The sequence below is a fragment of the Macaca fascicularis genome, chromosome 15 (assembly GCF_037993035.2).
Source record: "Macaca fascicularis isolate 582-1 chromosome 15, T2T-MFA8v1.1".
Lineage (NCBI taxonomy): Eukaryota > Metazoa > Chordata > Mammalia > Primates > Cercopithecidae > Macaca > Macaca fascicularis.
The window spans coordinates 126,280,543-126,304,294 of record NC_088389.1 but is presented as its reverse complement, the minus strand read 5'-3'; the positions used below and the strand labels follow the sequence as shown (position 1 = coordinate 126,304,294).

Here is a 23,752-nt window from a genome sequence, read left to right as displayed (position 1 = left end):
TGTGTTTGCTCTTGCTTCTCTAGTTCTTTTAATTTTGATGCTAAAATTGATGCTAGATCAATTTTAGATCTTTCCTGCTTTCTCTTGTGGGAATTTAGTGCTATAAATTTCCCTCCACACACTGCTTTAAATGTGTCCCAGACAGTCTGGTATGTTGTATCTTTGTTCTCATTGGTTTCAAAGAACATCTTTATTTCTGCCTTCATTTCGTTATGTACCCAGTAGTCATTCAGGAGCAGGTTGCTCAGTTTCCAAGTAGTTGAGTGGTTTTGATTGAGTTTCTTAGTTCTGAGTTCTAGTTTGATTGCACTGTGGTCTGAGAAACAGTTTGTTATAATTTCTGTTCTTTTACATTTGCTGAGGAGTGCTTTACTTCCAAGTATGTGGTCAATTTTGGAATAAATGCAATGTGGTGCTGAGAAGAATGTATATTCTATTGATTTGGGGTGGAGAGTTCTGTAGATGTCTATTAGGTCTGCTTGGTGCAGAGTTGAGTTCAATTCCTGAATATCCTTGTTAATTGTCTCATTGATCTGTCTCATGTTGACAGTGGGGTGTTAAAGTCTCCCATTATTATTGTATGGGAGTCTAAGTCTCTTTGTAAGTCTCTAAGGACTTGCGTTATGAATCTGGGTGCTCCTGTATTGGGTGCATATATTTAGATAGTTAGCTCTTCCTGATGAATTGATCCCTTTACCATTATGCAATGGTCTTGTCTCTTTTGATCTTTGATGGTTTAAAGTCTGTTTTATCAGAGACTGGGATTGCAACCCCTGATTTTTTTTTTGTTTTCCATTTGCTTGGTAGATCTTCCTCCATCCCTTTATTTTGAGCCTATGTGTGTCTCTGCATGTGAGATAGGTCTCCTGAATACAGCAAACTGATGGGTCTTGACTCTTCATCCAATTTGCCAGTTTGTGTCTTTCAATTGGACCATTTAGTCCATTTACATTTAAGGTTCATATTGTTACGTGTGAACTTGATCCTGTCATTATGATATTAGCTGGTTATTTTGCTCGCTAGTTGATGCAGTTTCTTCCTAGCATTGATGGACTTTACATTTTGACATGTTTTTGCAATGGCTGGTACCTGTTGTTCCTTTCCATGTTTAGTGCTTCCTTCAGGATCTCTTGTAGGGCAGGCCTGGTGGTGACAAAATCTCTAAGCATTTGCTTGTCTGTAAAGGATTTTATTTCTCCTTCACTTATGAAACTTAGTTTGGCTGGATGTGAAATTCTGGGTTGAAAATTCTTTTCTTTAAGAATGTTGAATATTGGCCCCCACTCTCTTCTGGCTTGGAGAGTTTCCGCTGAGAGATCTGCTGTTAGTCTGATGGGCTTCCCTTTGTGGGTAACCCGACCTTTCTCTCTGGCTGCCCTTAACATTTTTTCCTTCATTTCAACTTTGGTGAATCTGACAATTATGTGTCTTGGAGTTGCTCTTCTCGAGGAGCATCTTGGCGTTCTCCATATTTCCTGAATTTGAATGTTGGCCTGCCTTACTAGGTTGGGGAAGTTCTCCTGGATGATATCCTGCAGAATGTTTTCCAACTTGGTTCCATTTTCCCTGTCACTTTCAGGCACACCAATCAGACGTAGATTTGGTCTTTTCACATAATCCCATATTTCTTGGAGGCTTTTTTCATTTCTTTATACTCTTTTTTCTCTACAATTCTCTTCTGGCTTCATTTCATTCATTTGATCTTCAATCGCTGATACTCTTTCTTCCAGTTGATCGAGTTGGTTACTGAAGCTTGTGCATTTGTCACGTAGTTCTCGTGTTACGGTTTTCACCTCTATCAGTTCTTTTAAGATCTCTGCATTGATTATTCTAGTTATCCATGCATCCATTCTTTTTTCAAGGTTTTTACTTTGCGCTGGTTACATAGTTCCTCCTTTAGCTCTGAGAAGTTTGATCACCTGAAGCTTTCTTCTCTCAATTCGTCAAAGTCTTTCTTCGTCCAGCTTTGTTCCATTGCTGGTGATGAGCTGCTTTCCTTTGGAGGGGGAGATGCGCTCTGATTTTTTGAATTTCCAGCTTTTCTGCCCTGCTTTTTCCCCATCTTTGTGGGTAACCCTTTGGTCTTTGATGATAGTGACATACTGATGGGGTTTTGGTGTGGGTGTCCTGTTTGTTAGTTTTCCTTCTAACAGTCAGGACCCTCAGCTGTAGGTCTGTTGGAGTTTGCTTGAGGTTCACTCCAGACCCTATTTGCCTGGGTATCAGCAGCAGAGGCTGCAGAAGATAGAATATTGCTGAACAGCATGTGCTGCTGTCTGATTCTTGCTCTGGAAGCTTTGTCTCAGGGGTGTACCCTGCCATGTAAGGTGTGAGGTGTGAGTCTACACCTAGTGGGGGATGTCTCCCAGTTAGGCTACTCAGGGGTCAGGGACCCACTTGAGCAGGCAGTCTGTCCATTCTCAGATCTCAACCTCTGTGCTGGGAGATCCACTGCTCTCTTCAAAGCTGTCAGACAGGGGCATTTACCTCTGCCAAGGTTTCTGTTGCTTTTTGTTTAGCTATGCCCTGTCCCCAGAGGATAAGACTACGGAGGCAGGCCGGCTTCCTTGAGCTGTGGTGGGCTCCACCCAATTCAAGCTTCCTGGTGGCTTTTTGTCACCTACTTAAGCCTCAGCGATGGCAGGTGCCCCTCCCCCAGCCTCGCTGCCGCCTTGCAGTTAGATCTCAGACTGCTGTGCTAGCAATGAGGGAGGCTCCGTGGGTGTGGGACCCTCTGGGTCAGGTGTGGGATATAATCTCCTAGTGTGCCGTTTGCTATGACCCTTGGTAAAGCGCAGTATTAGGATGGGAGTTACCTGATTTTCCAGGTGTTGTGTGTCTCAATTTCCTTTGGCTAGGAAAAGGAATTTCCTTCCCCCTTGTGCTTCCCAGGTGAGGCAATGCCTCACCCTGCTTCAGCTCTCGCTGGTTTGGCTGCACCCACAGACCAGCGCCAAGTTTCTGACACGCCCCAGTGAGATGAACCTGTACCTCAGTTGAAAATGCAGAAATCACCCGTCTTCTGTGTTACTCACGCTGGGAGCTGGAGGCAGGAGCTGTTCCTATTCGGCCATCTTGGGTGCACCCCTATGTGTTTCTCTGGGGTAAATGCCTAGAATGAAAATTGCTGGTTGTAGGTAAGGTACTGTTATCTTTATAAGGAACTACAATATGGATTTGTATTGCTATCACATGAACACACACTTTCTTGCTGACCAAAGCTTTGGACACTGTTTCTAGTATTTATTGGCCAACTATATATCTTCAGTGAAATATCTATTTTAATGTTTTCCCTTTTTTTGGTCCATTATAACTGCATTTTCTGTATTATAAACATTGTTTTTTTTTTTTTCTTTTAAGAGACAGAGTCTTGCTCGGTTACCCAGGCTGGAGTACAGTGGCATGATCACAACCCACCACAGCCTCAAACTCCTGGGCACAAGCAATCCTCCCACCTCAGCCTCCCAAGTAGTTAGGACTAGGACTACAGGCATTTGCCACTATGCTTGGTTAATTTCATTTTTTGTAGAGATAGGGTCTCATGTTGTACAGGGTGGTCTCAAACTCCTGGCTTCAAGCAATCCTCCTGCCTTGGCCTCCCAAAGTGCTGGGATTACACAGGCAAGCCACCATATCCAGTCAGTTTCTTTTGTTTTCTATCATAAATTTTGTACTTTTAGTGATTTTGTTTGGTTCTGTGATTTATTTTGAGTAAGTTTTAAATTATGGTGTAAAGATCAAGTTGCATTTACAATATATAAGTATCATTATTGATACAGTTTGCCTGTGTCTCCACCCAAAACCTCATCTTGAATTTTAATTCCCATAATCCCCACATGTTATGGGTGGGACCAGCTGGAGGTAAGTGGATCATGGGGGGCAGTTTTCCCCATGCTGTTCTTGCGATAGTGACTGACTCTCATGAGATCTACTGGTTTTATAGCATCTGGCATTTGCCCTGCTGCACTCACTATGCTGCCCTGTAAAAAAGGTGCCTGCTTCTTTGCCTTCTGCCATGATCTTATGTTTCCTGAGGCCTCCCCAGCAATGCAGAACTGTGCGTCAATTAAACCTCTTTCCTTTACAAATTACCCAGTCTTGGGGTTTTCTTCTTACTAGCGTGAGAATGGAGTAATACAATTATCTCAGCATCATTTTTGAAAACAATTATCATTTTTCCATCAAATTACCCTGAAACATTTGTCAAAAAACAACTGATGACATTCAGTTACAACTCAGAGAAACAGAGAGCAGGCAAGAGCACTGCTCTCTATCCATGAAACAAGAAAACAGTTGGGAAGGCTTTAACTTTTCTTCAATGCACCAGATGTCTGAGGCCACAGAGCAAAAAAGCTATCTGGAAAACTAGGTGGTTGTAGAGAGAAACAAAGATCCAAGCAGTTGTTAACTGAGAGAAAGAATGCCAAATGCCATAGAAAGTGACTCCAGCGGGAAAACTAGACAACATGAAGTATCAGGTAGGTAACTGTGGCAGAGAGATAAAAACTATAACAAAATTAAAATGCTAAAAATGAAAAACACAGTACCATAAATAAAGATTGCCTTCCAAGTGTCCATTATTGTACTCAACACTGCTAGGAAAGAATCAGTAATGTTGAAGATATTTGCTTGTGTATTTGTGTGTGAAAGACACACACAGAAAAGAGAGAGAGAAATTTATTGGTTGACACTGGCTTCTTTGAAAGGAGGCAGTTTAGTAACAATGGCCTTTACTAGACAGACATGTTAGAAGGCAGTAGGAGAAAGGGAATGTGGCATCAGATATTTTCCATAAAAGGTTTGTTATTAATATTCATGTGGCAAATTGTAGCTGATGTCAAAGTAGTTATAAAGCAAGGGGAACACAATTCTCTTATAGCAATGTTGAGGTCTAAGAAACATATAAAACAAATACCTGGTAAGTACCATGCACACATACATACATAAACAATCAATAACTCACAAAACACTCACATATTTGCAACACTGCTTTTCAGTTTATGCAATTTATTTCTTGTTCTTTTTAAGCTTTTTGTTATACTGAATGTCTATTAATCAATGTTACATTTCATTAAAAGTTTTGATATTATATATGAAACAACAGTTCTGATATAGCAATATCTAGATAAAGGCTATTACTTACCTTTCTTAAATTGATAGATTTTCCCCTTGTAACAAGCTCTGATATAAAATATGATCATTTGTTGAAAACTTTACACATTCAAAATTAAATGATCAAATATTTAATGAGATTCTGGGGGTGTGTGTGTGTGCGTGTCTGTGTGTGTGAAGAATTTCCTACATTTGTTAAAATGTCAGATTTCTGATGATATTACCTGTCCGATGAGGAAGACTTGGGAATAAAAGCCATGGTCATTCAGGATGCTGTCTGAGGTTTGTCGTATGTGACTTTTCTGACATACACTGATTTCAGATGTCCTGAAAAATCATACTCGTGAGTTTTATTAGGTGAGGGTTGTTGAGTTTCTGTCAGTATCAAGTATACCCAAACCTTTAGAAGTTCAGCAGAGAACACATTTATTTCCTCACTACAAGAAGTCCAACTGTGTACATGGAGGAGAAAACTCCATGCCACAGGGTCTTTCTCTGACCTTGGTTCCTACCATCTTGTATTTTCTATCATCAGAGCCTGAGTCCCAAGGTTTTTCTCCATTCCACTCTAATGAGGGATAGAAGAAAATATTGAGAATTTTGCTGATGTATTTAAGACCTGTCATTGACCTCCATATTCCACTAGCTAGAGAGTAACAATATGACCCCATTTATATGACAGAGCGGTTGAGAAATTTAGGCCAGGTGTGGCATGAGAGAGAAGTGAAAATGATTACTAGTGAACATTTCAATAGTTATTATGTGACATATAGGGATTACCTCTATGTAAGTTAAAATGAGGGTTGACATGGCAGAAGAATTTCCCACATCCATTAACTTCATTTCTTGTTTAATATACTACGAGGTCTCCATCTTGAATGTATTTTCTGCTGTACTGACTTTTCATTAAAGTTTATCACACACTTATTATATTCTAGCTTTTGTCATTGTGTGATTGATGATGAAAGAGTTTTGATTGTTGGCACAAAGTTTTCACATTTTTATTACTTTCTCAGAGCTCTTCTGCAGCATGAGTTTTCTGAGGAGAGAGTTCACATGAGTATTTTCTATATTCATTATCTTTATAGGGTTTCTTTGCTGGGTGAGTTCTGTAATATCCATGGAAGACTGTGCTCTGGCTGAAAGAATGCCCATATAAAATACATTTCAACAATTCATCTTCTATTCTTTGACATTTGGTGGGGGCTGAAATTGTAGAGGAAATTCCAGTGCTATGTTAACAGTTTTCTCCTGTGTGTTCATTATGTATTGTGAGGTTTGATCTCCAGCTCAGAGTTCTTTCATATTCTTTATATGCATATGTTTAATCCCCTGGGTGGGCTTTCTGATGTTCTCTAAGGCTTGATTTTTGACTGAAAGTTTTTCCACATTTATCACATTTATAGGGTTTCTCCCCTGTGTGAGTTCTCTGATGTACTCTGAGATTGGATTTCTGACTGAAAGCTTCCCCACACTGATTACAATTATATGGTTTCTCCCCAGTATGAGTTCGCTGATGTTTTCTTAGGACCGACTTCTCACTGAAAGCTTTTCCACATTCATTACATTCATAGGGCTTCTCCCCAGTGTGAGTTCTCTGATGCCCTCTGAGATTTGATTTCTGCCTGAAAGTTTTTCCACACTCCTCACATTTATAGGGTTTCTCCCCAGTATGAGTTCTGTGATGTACTCTGAGGTTTGATTTCTGACTGAAAGCTTCCCCACAATGATTACATGTATAGGGTTTTTCCCCTGTGTGAATTCTATGATGTCCTCTGAGTTGTGATTTCTGACCGAAAGCTTTTCCACACTGATTACATTTGTAGGGCTTCTCCCCTGTGTGTGTTCTATGATGTTTCCTCAGGCCTGACTTCAGTTTGAAAGCTTTCCCACATTCATCACATTTGTATGGTCTTTCCCCTGTGTGAGTTCTTCGATGATTCCTTAGGCCTGACATATGGCTGAAAGATTTCCCACATTCATTACATTCAAAAGGTTTCTCCCCTGTGTGAGTTCTCTGATGCACTATGAGGATTGATTTATAGTTAAAAGATTTCCCACATTCATGACATTCGAATGGTTTCTCCCCTGTGTGGGTTCTCTGGTGTATTCTTAGGCCTGACTTTGCACTGAAAGCTTTCTCACATCCATCACATTGATATGGTTTCTCTCCTGTGTGAGTTCTCTGATGTTTTCTTAGGCGTGACTTCTCACTGAAGGCTTTCCCGCATTCACGACATTCATAGGGTTTCTCCCCTGTGTGACTTTTCTGAGGCCAAATCAAGCGTGAATTAACAGAGCAGGATTTTCCACATTCATTATACTCACAGAGTTTTTCCCTTATGTGAACCTTCGGATGTACACTGAAAGTTGACTGGTAGCTGAACGTCTCTGTACATGGGTTATAATCAGAGTATTTATCTGTTGCATGAGTTCTCTGATGCACTGGGAGGGTTGAATTATGGTTGAAACTTTTTCCATATTCAAAGGGTTTCATCCCTATATGAACTCTACGACATTCTCTAATGTGTGACTTTTGGCTGAAAGATTTCCCTCCTGTTGGAGTTTTGTGAGTGATCCTACAGAAACAATTTCCAGTATCATTAAACTCATAGTGACTCTTCTCTGTATGAATGTTCTGAGGAAAAATAAAGGTTGATTTATCATATTTGTTTTCCCCAAATTTATTGAAATTGTAAGATTTTCCTTTTGGGTAGGTACTGTCAGATGTAACAACGGCAGCCTTTTCAAGAAAAGCTTTTCTACTTTCATTATGTTCAAAATCTTGCCCCGAAGTCTGAATTGTCTGATACTGAATAACGTCCTCCTTATGACTGAGGGTTTTTACACTTTTATTATAAGCAAAAGATTTCTCTTGAGTGTTAGTTCTGCCATCCTTAATACTGATGAGCCATTTGTCACATACATTATGCTCATGAGCCTTTTCTTTTGAATACTGACAGTGTGGGGCCGTCGGGCTGAGACCCAGGTAAGCAGACCCCACAGTGTCACATTTACAAGGCATCATTCTTGCAGGAAAAATGTTTATGTCCCGATTATGTGGTTTTCCTGAAATTTCTTGCTCTGTAGTCAATAATTTATTGCTGAATAAAACTTGCCACAAATGTTTGCCTTGATTTTCTGGGCTCTTCTCTGAGATTTCATCAGGTTGGGAGTCTTCTAAAAATGATAAAATTAAACAAACTTTATGATATTTAACACATTTCTTATGGAATGGGACATATGTGTATATATATGCCCTATTATGTATTTGATTCCTGAGTTTCTGGCTCAGTTTCTCAACAATAAAGTAATTTCAAGTATATTCCCTATATTCCCTTTTAAGCTTAAATTTTTTTTTGTAGTAGAAAAAGAAATGGGAAATGAATATACGTCTGTATTTGGCATCTTAAAATAAAAATTTCAAAACTGAATAGAGAAGAGGATATAAATCAACAAAATGACTGAAAATGGTGTATATGTAAGAGCACTGGATCCTGGGAACAGGAAAATCAGAGAATGGGATGAATAAAAAAAAGATTACCAAAATGAAGTAGCTAACAACAAAAATCAATGGATTAGTGGTTTTATCTGAGACAGGGTTTGCCTTAGGGAGTAAAGCTAGTCTAGATTCTTATACAAATATAAATTACAATGGTAGGATAATCATTAGCCTACAATAGTCCAGTTGAAGCTCCATTTCCTTTCTACATATCACAAAATAAATTTATAATGGCACCAATTTCCTCATGTTAGAAGAAATACTACTGTAGACCACATTTTAATTCTGTCTGTATTATCATCAAAGGAACACAAATGTGTAAGTGGAAGTATAAAATTGATGGGAGTTAAAGTCATTTTTCCACCTCGATTGGATTCACTGCTCTGCCCTAGCTCTGGTGACTTGGTTTATTGTATCAGGGTTGTTCAACAGTGAATCTTTTTTTTTTTTTCTTTTTTTTGAGATGGAGTCTCACTGTCGCCCAGGTTGGAGTATAGTGGTGTGATCTTGGCTCACTGCAACTTCTGCCTCCTGGGTTCAAGTGGTTCTCCTGTCTCAGCCTCCTGAGCAGCTGGGATTACAGGCATATGCCTGTAATTTTTGTATTTTTAGTAGATATAAGGTTTTGCCATGCTGGCCAGGCTGGTCTCAAACTCTTGATCTCAGGTGATCCACCTGTCTCGGCCTCCCTAAGTGCTAGGATTACAGGCATGAGCCACTGCACCTGGTCAATAGTGAATCTTTTTAGATCATCAAATCTTAACTTTTGTCTCTTCAGTTTGCTCACTCTTTTCCCTAAAACCAGCCTTGTCTTTGTCCAATCCTTAATTCTGTTTTCAATCTACTTTTTAACATTGCTAGTTTTTATCGACTGTGAGTACCTTAAGGATCATATTTTAACCTGGACTTAAAAACTTTACATGTATCCTTTATATTTATTTATCATAAATTTCTTGTGTATGTTTGACTGCTATTGCCCTATTGCTACCCACATTCCATGCAAAAATGTCAGCCCCAAGGCTTTAAATACACTGCCTTAGTGCCCTAAGAGATATTCAGGAAAAGAAGGTTTTACACTAACTGCAGGCTCATTACATGTTCTAGCTGTCACTGCAATAGCCCAAAGTCTTTTCTGCTCTAGTCTTGACAGTATATCACCAGTAAATAGTATATTGACAGTAACAGTCTTATATTCTTTCTCTGAGTCACTCTGCTTTTTAGCCTTAGACCTATGTAGATTCTAGATGCCCTTCAGGCAACGCAAAGCATTTCCCAAATTACATACACACAAAAGGCTTCTTGTGTCTTCCCACAAATGTAAGGAACATTTATTTACAATCTAAAAGTAGTTACTGTCTATATTATTCATTTTAACAAGGGATATATGGATAGTACTCATATATCTGACACTCATAATTTTTTAAGAAAGTTACCATCATTCAAATTAGGGAGTATTTTAAAACTTACCTCACGTGCACAGTTAAATGGCATTTTCTCTTTCTTAGTTGTACGTAAAATAATAGTTCACTTTTTAATCAATAGCATTATTTTATGCAGCTTTGTTCTCCTTTACAAAATATAACCTTCATTCTGATATACTTTATACCTCTCTGTAATATAAATGAAGACAGTGACTCTTAAAAAGCAATGTGCCTCAAAATTACCTCCTCTTTCCTACACAAGTGCTCAGACCCAATGCTAACCTACACCTGATTATTCAAAAGTCTCAGAAATTTGACTTGGGTGTTTGCATTTAGGGATAATGTTTTTTGAATGAATCAATAAGAAACACCTCTCCCAAGTGGCTTTGAAGTTAATACACAATATTATTAAAAATACTTATGTGTTATATTGCATGGACTCAATATATAGAAGAGTAAAGCAGGGACCATTCTTTTTAGTGGATTATAATCCAGGTAGGAATGGAGCTCATTCAATAACTATGTGCTCTCTGGCACAGTGTTTCATTTCTTTCTTTTTTTTTTTTTTTTAACACATCTATCAAGTAGATTGTGAGTTAACAAAAAGAAGAGATAAGGCATACACTAAAGGATTTCAAACTATACCACAGAAGTAGGAATTTAAATCAAAACTTTAAGTGAGTAATAGTGCTTTCCCCCTTTTTCTAATTGAGATTATCTATTTTATTCAGTTATTTTTATTGCAAGAACCACTTTTGGCTTTAAAATTTATACTAATATAGTTTTATTTTTATTACATCTTTTGCTTTGCTTAGTTTTCTTTGAAAACTTTCTCACTTTAAAAAACAACTATATAAGACTAATATAAGACTAAAAGTTTTTTCTAAGCACTGCTTTATCTATATCCCAAAGGTTCTAGTATGCATGTTTTTTACCTTTGAAATTTTCTGGATATTGGACAATTTTGATTTTCATTTACTCTTTGATTAAATATGTTTATATAGTCCTTATTGATTTTAAGACAGAGAGACTTTAATTCTTCTCACATTGTTTGCAATTTATAGTTTTACTGGACAATACTATCTTTACTTTGTGGAATTTATTGATGTTTGCACAAAATACTTTTATATTTTGTCAGTGTCCCATGGTCATTTTAAAATGGATTCATTCTTTGTTAAAAGAGTAGAGTTTTGAAAGCCACAGCAGATTCAGTTTTATAAAACATGTTATTTATAACTTCTAGAGCAGGAGTCAGTAAACTTTTTCTGAAAAGGCCAGAGAGTAAATGTTCTCCGCTGGGCTGATCATGTGGTCTCTGTTGCAGCTACTCATTTCTACCTTGCAGCATTAGCACATAAATGAACAGCTATGGCTGTGTTCTAGAAAAATCTTTCCTGACCAAAATAGGGAGCAGGTAGAATTTCCCCTGTGTCCTCATTTGCTGAGCACTAGTCTAGGATCTCAGTTGTGATCCTCTGGTTCCGGTATGAAATCAAAAAGGTAAATTAAAGGCTATGCTACCTATATGTTTCCGTATTTCCTCGGAACACTTGTGGTTTTTTGTTTTATGAAACCCGGTAATTTAGTACACAAATATTCAAAACTCTTAAATATATTTTAAAGTTGTCTACTTTTAACATATCCTTTCAAAACTGTCTACTTTAGCATTATCAAAATGCCCTTTCTTTTCTCTATTTTTTGACCTGAATTTAACTTTAGTGTTAGTTACTGAGTTCACAAAAAGAAGAGATAAAGTATAGGATAAAGTATTCCAAGATTATGCGATAGAAGTAGGAATTTAAAGCAAATAAAACCTGAATTATTGTACTTTATTGCCTTAGCAATTCCTAACTGTATTTTGAACTTCTCCAATTATTTTTTAAATATACTTCTTTAACAAAATCTAATAGAATTTTCTCCTAATAGGCGCATTTAATCCACTTACATTCGTTGATATGGTAAATATGTTTGTCTTAATCTATGTTATGCCAGGGATTTGCATAGGTTTTGTAGAGACAAGAGTTGATACAGCAGGCCTGAGACTGCTACTCTTAGAAAGACTTTCTTATTAGGTTTGCCCTTGGCTGGCATCTAGAAACAAGATTCCCATAACTGCTGAGGAGCTCACTGTGCCAGCCCTGTACAAACAACATGATAGAGAACACCGGTTTTCCATCTCAAAGTCTGGATTTTTGGTGCATGCTAGACAGAGGGTGTCTACATGGTTAGCCTGCAATAAAAATCCTGGGCACCAATTCTGGGTAGACAACATTTACATGGGTTTTCGCAATTCCTTGCTTAGGGAACTGTGCTTGGGGAACTGTATGAACTCTCAGAAACTTACGGTTTGTTTCCTATGAACTTTGCCCCATGCACCTTTAATCTTTGCTGATTTCTCTTTGTATCTTTTCACTGTATATAATTTAACCATTATTATGACTATATGCTGAGTTGTGTGAGTCCTCCTAGTGAATCAGTGAACCTTCTGCTCATTGAATTCAGTAACTCACCTGGGGAGTTCCTGCTTAGAAATCCTTTCTCTTTCTCTAATAACCATGGATCTTCTCCTTGTTCCAATGTGAAGATCAGTTCTGGTTTTGTAAAGCAGTACCCTATAAATGGGAAATAATTTAGCATTTGCATTAGTTGTATAGGTTCTACTGTTTCTGAATGTGAAAAAGCTACAGTTTCAGAAGGGGCATATTCAGGGTGCTCACTGGACCTTCTTTGAGGAAGTAACCAAAAAAAACCATTTTCTTTCTTACTTTTTTTTTTTTAGCAACAGGGTCCCTTTGTCACTCAGGCTGAAGTGCAGTGGTGCGACCATGGCTCACTGCAGCCTCAAACTCCTGGGTTCAAGTAATCCTCCTGCCTCAGCCTCCTGAGTAGCTGGGACTACAAGTGTGCACCACCATACCTGGCTAATTTTTAAAAGTTTTTTTTGTAAAGACAGAGTCTTACTATGTTACCTAGGCTAGTCTCAAACTCCTGGCCCCAAGCAATTATCTCACCCTGGCCTCCCAAAGTACAGCGGCGTGAGCCACCACACCTGGCCAGAAAACATTCTCTTATTCTCATAAATGGTCAATCTCCTTGAACCCCTAAACTGCACACCTAAATAACATACAATTCTAAAATGGCCAATGTCTTGGGTGTCAAGGAAGATATTTCATGAGGACTTCCATATCTGGCTGTAACAGGGTAAAAGAAACTGACTTGCTGCTCCATAACAGACAACTAAAAAACCAAACAAAATATAAAAAATGGTAATTAGGTTTTAGCCAAGAGGCAGTGCAGACAGTGATCCTTGAAAGTAGAGAAACAATGAGGTGAGCCCTATGATTATCACAGGCTACTTGTGAGAGAGTTGCCAACCCAGAGCAGAAAAAGAGAACACCAAAGCAGAGGCTGGCAGACTTGGTAAGCTGATGTGACAAAACTGGATGTTTAAGGAATCCCTGGCAACTAGAATTTGTGGGAGTAAATGCCAGTGAAGAAAGAGCTATACTGATATAAAATGCTGGAGATCTGCAGAAGGGTCTCCTGAGTACTGACTTGTACAAGCATATAAGAAAATCACTCAAGGTTAGGAAAAAACCAGTGAAAAAGAATAGGCTGAAAAATCACTACAGCGGACACAAAGGTAGGAATGATCATTCATACCTAGTAATTTTTTATTGGGTGCTAGATATTGTGAATTTTACATTGTGAGTTGCTAGATTTTGTTGATGATAGACAACGATCATCACCAACTAGGGTAGAAAAACTTCCTAATTAATGACCAACAGGGTAGAATAACCAGAAGGGTACTGCTTTAGAAGAGGGACCAAATTAATTCTAGACTAAAGTGAGCTCTGAATCCAACACAACAAAGCTTAAAGTGTATCTTGAAATGATCGAACTAATTCCAAGTAACTTAACTACATCCCAGAAAAGGCTCAGAAATACGTAAAAGAATACAACAAAATCTAGCAACTCACAATGTAAAATTCACAATATCTAGCACCCAATAAAAAATTACTAGGTATACAAGACTCTTATCAAGGAAAAAAATCAATCAGTAACAACCAAACAAGAAATGGCCCATATGGCCAGGCACAGTGACATCTGTAATCCCAGTTATTTGGGAGGGCGGGGCAGGAGGATTGCCTGAAGCTGGGAGTTCAAGACCAGCCTGGGCAACACATAGAGAGACTGGAAAATAATAAACAGAGTTATCTGTGATCTGTGGTTAAATAAATTTGTAGTCTAACATATATGTAATCAGCATTCCAGAAGATAAAAAGGAAAGGGAGAGAAAATTTTGAAGCAACAGTGGCCAAAATTTGCCAATTTTAATGACCTATATAAACCTGCAGATCCAAGAAGCTAAATAAATGCCAAGAGGAAACATAAAATCACACCCATATACATTATAATCAAATTGCTAAAACCTGCTGAAAAAAAGTAAATTTTATGCAGACAGAAAAAGACATAATATGTGCAGAAGAACAAAGAAAATTAAAGCTGACTTCTTGTTAGAAATTTTACAGTCTGGAAGACAATGAAGTGACACTCTTAAAGTACTGAAAGAAAAAAAATCAACCTAAAATTCTATACTTAGCAAAGATGTTTCAGCCAAAAAAAAAAAAAAACTGAAACAATTTATCAGCAACTGATGTGTATTACAAGAAATGTTAAATTTTCCTGACAGAAGAAAAACGGTACTATGAAAATTTTTGATTTATATAAAAAAATTTATAGAGATAAAGAGCACCATAAACTGGAAAAAAGAGGATGAAAATAAAATATACTTTTCTCATTTTTGGATTTTCTTTAAATAGAATATTATCTTTCTTTTTTCTTTTTTTTTTTTTTGAGACAGAGTCTCGCGCTGTCACCCAGGCTGGAGTGCAGTGGCCGGATCTCAGCTCACTGCAAGCTCCGCCTCCCGGGTTCACGCCATTCTCCTGCCTCAGCCTCCCGAGTAGCTGGGACTACAGGCGTCCGCCACCTTGCCTGGCTAGTTTTTTGTATTTTTTTTTTAGTAGAGACGGGGTTTCACCATGTTAACTAGGATGGTCTCGATCTCCTGACCTCGTGATCCACCCGTCTCGGCCTCCCAAAGTGCTGGGATTACAGGCTTGAGCCACCGCGCCCGGCCGAATATTATCTTTCAAGTTATCTTTTTAGACAATATTATTTATTATGGGTTTCATAATATATAAACAGCATACATAAAGAGAAATTCTGCATAATGATAAAGGGAATAATTAATCAAGAGGATATAGTAATCACAAATGTTTTTCCATCTTATAACACTACTTCAAAATACATAAAGCAAATCCTGATGAAACTGGAAGAATAACCAAATCCACAATTGTAGCTGCACAGTAAGACTCCTTTCTCAATAATTTATAGAAGTAGATTACAAATAAATAAGAAGGAGTACAGAAGACTTCAAGAATATTATCAACCAACATGACCTCCATTTATAGAACACCGATCCAAAAGGAAAACACATATTTTCAAATACATATGAAACATTTAACCAGGATAAATCATATCATGGGCCCTGAAACGAGTTTAAATAAACTTTAAAAGGATTTAAAAAAATCTTGCTCTCCAAATAGGAATTAAGTGAGAAAACAGTAATAGTAAAAAAAAATTTTCAAAGAGTCAAAAATTTAAAATAAAAAAGCCATGTTCTATTAGAAATATGGAGTAGAGGTATTTCCTCCTATCTTTTCTGGTAAGTATAGCTAAAAACTATGGATATTATATATTTAAAAACATAAGATGCTGAAAGGTGGAGAGAAGACAGCAGATTGTTCAGGGACCTCAGGACTTAAGGAATGACAATGATATATTCCCAATTAGAAGCTGGAGAAGCTGGCAACAAGCAACATGAATGTGGAGACAGAAAAAACAAAACAAAACAAAACATAAAACCCAAAACTTGTACTCTCAAACCAGAGGTTCAGGAAAGAGGCAGCCTAGCAAGACTGAAAACTTTTAGACAACGACTGTTCTTATTTCAGCCAAACACAAAATAAAAAATACATTCTCCACCTCTACTGCTGCCATGAAAGGCCACGTGGGGAACTCAAATGTCTGTGCTCACCAGGCTGGAGGAAGGCTCCCTTACCGCTCCACCAGGGACATGTCAGAGAGGGCTGACTGGGGGCTGAGACATGTCTCCAAGCCAGGCAGTGACAAGGTCCCCTGCCCCCCAGTGTCAGTCGAAGCCCCATGGGGAGCAGTAATGAGGCACTCCGGATCCTCCCATGCAGGGTATTATCAGTGAAGGCAAAATGGGGATCTTGAACTGCCACTACCATTCAGCAGTAATGACAACCCCTCCTCCAGGTGCCGACAGAGGCTGAACAGGAAACCTGGACTTTCAGCCCACCTTTCAATAATGAGGCAGCACCCCCCACCTCCCCTGCCACAGTGGTGTCAGAGAATGCCTGCTACATGAGAAGATTTAATTAAATAAGACATAGATCTTATAATTTCCAAATAGGTTCAATCTAAAATCACTTGTCATACTAAGATCTAAGACAACTTCAACTTGATTAAGCAAAGACAATCAATAGATGCCAACACTGAGATGGCACATAAGTTAAAAATATCTGATAAAGTCTTTAAATAAGCCATCATATAAATGTTTAAATAAATAGTAAGAAATATGAAGCAAAAATAGAAAGTCTCAGCAAAGAAAGAGAAGATCTATGAAGTAGATATTTTAGAGTTAAAAAATACTCAGTGGATGGGTTCAACAGCAGAATAAAGAAGACAGAGGAAAGAATCCATGAATTTTAATATAGAAGAGTAGAAATTACCCAATCTGAACAACAGACAGCAAACAGACTAAAGCCACAGGGACCTGTAAGACTATAACGTAATATCTAACAATTGTGTCACACAAGTTTCAGGAGGGGAGAAGAGGGCGGGGCTGAAAAGCATTAGAAGAAATGATAGCTTACCAACTTAGTGACTACCATGAGTTAAGGGATTGTAAAAGGAGTTGGGCTGACTTTATATAAAGGGGTAGGACAAAGCTCTTTGTGGTGACTGAATAGTTCTGCTGACTTGACTGTAGTGGTGGTTATACCAATCTATACATGTGATAAATAACACAGAACTATACACCTGTTGTGCCAATGTCAACTTCCTGATACTGACATTGTACTACAGTTGCATAAGATGTAATCTCTTGGAATACTGAAGCATTTAGGATTTAAAAACTGCTGTCTTAGGCCAAGTGCGGTGGCTCATGCTTGTAATCCCAGCACTTTGGGAGGCTGAGACGGGTGGATCACGAGGTCAGGAGATTGAGACCATCCTGGCTAACACGGTGAAACCCCGTCTCTACTAAAAATACAAAAAAAAAAAAAAAAAAAAGAAAAGAAAAGAAGGCCGGGCGCGGTGGCTCAAGCCTGTAATCCCAGCACTTTGGGAGGCCGAGACGGGCGGATCACGAGGTCAGGAGATCGAGACCATCCTGGCTAACACGGTGAAACCCCGTCTCTACTAAAAAATACAAAAAACTAGCCGGGCGAAGTGGCGGGCACCTGTAGTCCCAGCTACTTGGGAGGCTGAGACAGGAGAATGGCGTGAACCCGGGAGGCGGAGCTTGCAGTGAGCTGAGATCCGCTGCACTCCAGCCTGGGCGACAGAGCAAGACTCCGTCTCAAAAAAAAAAAAAAGAAAAGAAAAGAAAAGAAAATTAGCCAGGTGTGGTAGCGAGTACCCGTAATCCCAGCTACTTGGGGGGCTGAGTCAGGAGAATGGCGTGAACCCAGGAGGCAGAGTTTGCAGTGAGCTGAGATCGCGCCACTGCACTCCAGCCTGGGCGACAGAACAAGACTCTGTCTCAAATAAAAAAAAAAAGAAAAAGAAAAAAAATTGCTGTCTTCTTGGCAGACTGACATGTAACATCACTCTGTATCAACAATTTTCTGTGCTCTGAAGTCTCCTTTATCTGATATGAACATAGCCAATCCTGCTTTTTTATGGTTAATGCTCCATGGTCCACCTTCTTCTATTCTTTTACTTTCAATCTACCTATTATTTTTGAAGTGAATTTCTTGTAGATGGCATATATTTAGGTGAATTTTAAAAACCAACTCTTTCAATCTGTCTTTTAATTAGTGTATTTAGACCATTTAATGTAATTATTGATATGCTAGGGCTTTAATCTGCCATTTTATTTGTTTTCTGTTTCTTCCCTTGAATTTTTATTCATTTTTTCCTGATCTCCTCTCCTGAACATTTTTTTTTTTTTAGAATTCAATTTTTTACTTATCTATGTTTCTAAAATATTTTTGAGTATACTACGTAAGTTGTTTTTTAGTGGTTACTCTATATGTTAAATTATATACATATTACTTATCACAGTCCACTGTGACAGAGGAAATTAAATATTTCCTCTGTATACACTGAGAACCACATCAGAGAATGTTACACTTTTCCCTTCAACCATCAAACGAAATTAGAAAACCCAAGAGGGAAGGCAAGTATATTGTATCTCCCAGCATTTTTAGTCTTTCCATTGTTCTTTCTTCCTTCCTAATGCTTGAAAGCTTCCTTTTATGATTTCTTTTCTGTTCCAAGAACTTCCTTCCTTCCATTCTTTCGGGGTAGGTATGCTGGCAATAAACTCTTAGTTTCCCTTCATCTGAGAATGTCTCAATTTTCCCTTCATTTCCAAGAGATACTTACACTGGATATAGAGTTGTGTTAACAATTCTTTTCTTTCAGCACTTGAAACATATGTTCTCTGTGGTTTCTAATAAGAAATCCACTGGCATTCCAATTCTTTTACCCCAAAAGCAATATATTGTTTCCCTTTTGTTGCTTGTCAGATTTTTTCTTTATCTTTAGTTGTCAGAAGTTTCATAATTATGCTTCTTAGCATGAATTCCTTTGGGTTTATCCTGTATAGAATTTACTCAGCTTGTTGAATCTCTAGGTTTATGACCTTTGCCACACTTGGGAAAATTTTAGCCATTATTTCTTTGAATTTTTTTTAGCCTTTTCTTATGGGATTCAAATTACACAAACATTAGAGATTTTCTTTCAGTTTCTGGGGCTCTGTTCATTTTTATTCAGTCTAGTTTTTTCTTTGTAAAGAGTGACTCATTTCTATCGTTCTGTCACAAAGTTCAGCAATTCTTTTCTCTGTCTACTCTGCAGCTGTGCATATGTAATTACTTTTTTAAAAAGTTTTACTTTAGAATAACTTAGATTTACAGAAAAGTTAAAAGGATGGAAAGAATTCTTGTATACCTTGCTCCAAACTTCCTTCACTGTTACCGCCTGAAATTACCACAGCAGTTGTCTCACGTAATATCAGAAATTCCAATGGCAGTTTTTTCATAACATAACATTATGAAATAAAATCTACACTTTATTCAGAGCTCCTTTTTACCTAATGTCTTTTTCCTGTTTTACAGCTTCATCCAAGATTCTACATTACATTTAGTCACCCTGTTTCCTTAGGCTCCTGTAAACTAAGTGTTTTGAGGTATTTTGGATCACCTTGACAGTTTAAAGGACATTGTAGAATGTTCTTCAGTTTTGGTTTTTCTGATGTTTTCTTCATAACTGAAGTGGGGTTATGTATTCCTGGGAGAAAGACCACAGAGGTAAAGTGTCTACCATTCTCATCACATCTCATCAAGGGAATAGGCCATCAACAGACTTATCACTGATGATAACTTTGATCACCAGTGGAGGTAATAGATGCCAGGGTTTTCCATTATAGTTATTCCTTTTCTCCAGTATGCATGTTATACTTTTTAGAAGACTGTCACAGGCACAGCTCACTACAGCAGTGGAGAATTATGCTCCACTTCCTCGAAGAGGAGTAACTACACAAATTATTAGGAATTCTTCTATTTGGGAGATTTTCTATTCTCTCTTATTTATTCAATTATTTGTATCAATATGGACTCATGAGTTTTTCATACTTTGGGTTATAAACCAATACTATGTTGTTTATTTTATTGCTCAAACTGTTGCAATTTTGGCTACTGGGAGATCTTTCAGTTGGCTCCCCTGTTCTTTGACGTATCCCCTGCTATGGTTTGGGTATGGTTTGTCCCCATCAAAACACATGTTAAAATTTGATCCTTAATGCAGTGTTGGGAGGTGGGGCTTAGTGGGAAGTGTTTTGGTCATGGGGCTGGATACCTCATGATAAGATTAATGCCCTCTGACATGGTTTGGCTGTGTCCCCACCCAAATCTCATCTTGAATTGTAGCTCCCATAATCCCCATGTGTCATGGGAGGGACCAGGAAGAGACAATTGAGTCATAGGGACGGTTTCCCCCATCATATTCTCGTGATAGGGAGTTAGTTCTCACGCGAGTTGACCGTTTTATAATGGGCTCCCCCCTTCACTGGGCACTCATTCTCTCTCCTGCTGCCCTGTGAAGAGGTACCTTCCACCATAATTGCAAGTTTCCTGAGGCCTCCCCAACCATGTGGAACTGTGAGTCAATTAAACCTCTTTCCTTTATAATTACCCAATCTCAGGTGTTTCTTCACAGCAGCATGAGAACAGACTAATACACCATCCCATGGGGAAAATTACCCAATCTCAGGTGTTTCTTCACAGCAGCATGAGAATGGACTAATACACCATCCCATGGGAGTGAGTTCTTGCTCTCACAGGAATGGATTAGTTCCTGTGACAGTGAGTTGTTTAGAGAGACTGGCTTCCTCAGTTTCACACTCTTGCTTCCATGCAATTTCTTTGCACATGCTTGCTCCCCTTCCACTTTCTGCCATGAGTTGAAGCAGCATGACGTCCTCACCAGATGAAGCTGTCTAATTTGGGACTTCCCAGCCACCAGAACTGTGAGCTAAATAAATGTTTTTTCTTTTGAAATCACCCAGTCTCCCGTGTTGTGTTACGGCAACACAAAACAGACTAAGACAGAAAACTGGTACTGAGGAGTGGGTTGTTGCTTTACAAACACCTGAAAATGCAGAAGTAGCTTTGGAACTGGGTAATGGGTAGTGGCTGGAAAAATTTGGAGGGGCAGGCCAGAAAATGTCTATACTGCCATGAATGGAGCATTAAGGGTGATTCTACCTTAAGGGTGGCTCAAATGAAGACAGGAAAACAAAGGAAAGTTTCAAACTTCTTACAAATTGGTTAAATGGTTGTGAAGAAAATGCTGATAGAAATATAAACAGTAGAGACCATTCTACTAAGACCTCAGATGGAAATGAGGAAGCATGTATTACGAGCTGGAAAAAAGGCCATCCTTTTTACACAGTACCAAAGAAGGTGGCTGCATTGTATCCATGCCTCAAGGCTTTATGGAAGGCAAAACTTAAAGAGTGGTGAACTAATATAACTGGTGGAAGAACTTTCTAGGCAGCAAAGTGCTGGAGAAGCTGCATGGTTACTTTTAACAGCTTATGCTGGAGTTATAGTAGCAAAGGGATAATGTAAAGATGGAATTTATAATTAAAAAGGAAGCAAAGTGGAAGGAGTACTGATACTCTAGGACCAGGGTGGAAGTCAGTTTTTGGTGATAGGAAAGAGTTGCAGGTTTTTTCCATAGTGGTTAGTTAGAGTAGGGCAGTTGTCTAAAATTTTCTCTTTCTGGGTGGTTGCATTCCTGTTCTTTTGTCTAGAGGAAGCAGACTTTACTTGGGACTTTTTTTTTTTTGGCTGTGCCAATTGGTGTTTCAGGCTGATGCATTACGCAAAAATAAAACTGGGAAAGAGGTGTCATTTCTTGGGTTCCAATGTCCCTAGCCTGTCTGTGTCCTTCTCTCACTGTTCAAGTCTTCTTATGTTTTTGCATATAATGCCTCGCAGTTTTAGCTGTACTTAAGGAGAGGAACAGGACGAAGTATCTCTAATCAATCTTATTTGGAACCATCAGTCTCTAAGACGTTCATATTTAAGAACTGCCTTTTAAATTTACTGTAATCTTTCAATATGAAAAACACGTATGTAGTTCAAAAATCCAAACTGTATAAAAAGGTATATTAAAAGTCCCACTTCCATTCCTGTTCCAATCACTCACCTCCCACCTGCTGTATTTTATTACTTTCTGATTTTTCTCCCAGTGTTTCATTTTTGCAAGTATCAACAATCACATATATTCCTCTCTCTTCTTTTCTTACTCAAAGATGGCTTTCTATGGACACCATTCTACTGCTTTCTTTTGACTTAATATTTACGGAATATCACTCCTTATTTGCATATAGGCTCTCGCCCATTGTATGGTTGCATAGTCTTCATTTGTGTGTAGAAGTAACATACTTTTAGCCAATTAGTCAATGACGTACATTTGGGTTGTTGATAGTCTATTGCTATTACAAACAATGCTGCAATGAATAACCTTGTGTATGTATCATTTTGTGTTTACGCAGGTATTGTTGCTGAGTATTGTATATGTTGCTGAGTAAAAACTAACGCACCTGTAATTTTTTTAGTGCCAAAAAATTACATTTCTTAGCAGATATGGTTGATTACTATTTTAGTTAAAACCCTCAATGATTACTTATTGCTTAAAAACCAGAATATAGCCTCAATAATATATATTCACTTGGTCCACTTTCACATCTGTACCATATTCCTTCTTGCTTTCTTTGTTGCAGGTGTACTGGTTCTTTTTCAGGACTCTGTACTCACTATCTTCTCTTCTACCAGGGGTCTTTGTGCTTGTACTTTTATCTGCTTGGAATGTTTATATTTCCTTATTTAGCTTATTCCTAGACTTCCTTAGAGCTATTCTCAAGCACTGCTTATCTTTTTCTTTGAATTTGAAAAGTTTCTTTAAAAAAGTAAAAAGAGTTCAGTGAACGCTTCCCCTCATAGATCCTTTACCCAGCTTCAAAAAATATCCAATTTTTTTAATAGAAGGTTTTCTTGGCCTCAGAAACTCTTCACATCACCCTATGAAAATTAAGGCTGTGCTATTAAGTAACTTGAGAACTGCACTGGTGTCTATCAAAGAGTGGATATTAAGTAAACAGTTGTTAAGTTTTAATTGCATTTCTTTGGTCTCATACTGTATGATTGAGTGTTCAATCAAAGAAGAAGAAATATGTCTTCTAGACATAAATAAGAGACATGTCTTAGTAACCCAATATGCAATTTGTGTGATGCAGCTAAAGCAATGCTGAGTTTTTATGGCACTAAATGTGTACATCAGAAAAGAGGAAAAGTCTCAAATTAATAGTCCATGATCTCACATTAAAAAACTAGACAAACAGCACAATAATCCTAACAGAAGCAAAAGTAAAAAGTAGAAATCAATTAAATTAAAACCAAAAAAACAAAAGAGAAAAATCAATGAGAGAAAAAGCTGGTTGACTGAAAAGAGCAGTAACATTGTAAAACCTCTAGGAAGAGTGAATAAAAAAATAAAAGAGAGAGTAAGAAGACAGAAATGACCAATATAAAGAATAAAACAGGTCTATAAATACAGATCCTAAAGACATCAAAATGATAATAATGGAATGATCTGAACATTTTTGCGCATATAAACGTGACAACTTATATAAAATGGACTAATTGTTAGAAAAGCAAAAATACCACAATTCACCTAATAGAATTAATTTGAATATCCATATATACGACTTAAAGAAATTGATTTGTAAAACTCCCCAAAAAGAAGTCCCTAGGCCCAGATGGTTTCACTAGATAACTCTACCAAACATTTAATGAAGAATAAATACCACTTCTTACAACCTCTTCCA

General features: G+C 37.9%; 1 protein-coding gene across 7 annotated transcripts in view; it reads right to left on the bottom strand.

The window, feature by feature from the left end:
* Positions 1–4,977: 4,977 nt before the first annotated feature.
* ZNF782 (zinc finger protein 782) overlaps positions 4,978–23,752 on the bottom strand; it is a 29,630-nt gene continuing 10,855 nt past the window's right edge. For 5 of the 7 annotated variants that reach the window (XM_015436635.4, XM_074017962.1, XM_015436637.4 and 2 more), the window contains 2 exons: positions 12,546–12,647; positions 4,978–8,292 (listed from right to left, as the gene is read on the bottom strand). In XM_015436635.4, the coding sequence (XP_015292121.3) occupies positions 6,437–8,292; positions 12,546–12,647 (1,958 nt within the window). In that variant the 3' untranslated portion in view covers positions 4,978–6,436. Of the gene's footprint in view, positions 8,293–10,081; positions 10,225–12,545; positions 12,648–23,752 lie in introns of all 7 variants that reach the window. The other 2 variants (XM_074017960.1, XM_074017961.1) reach the window with 2 other exon arrangements.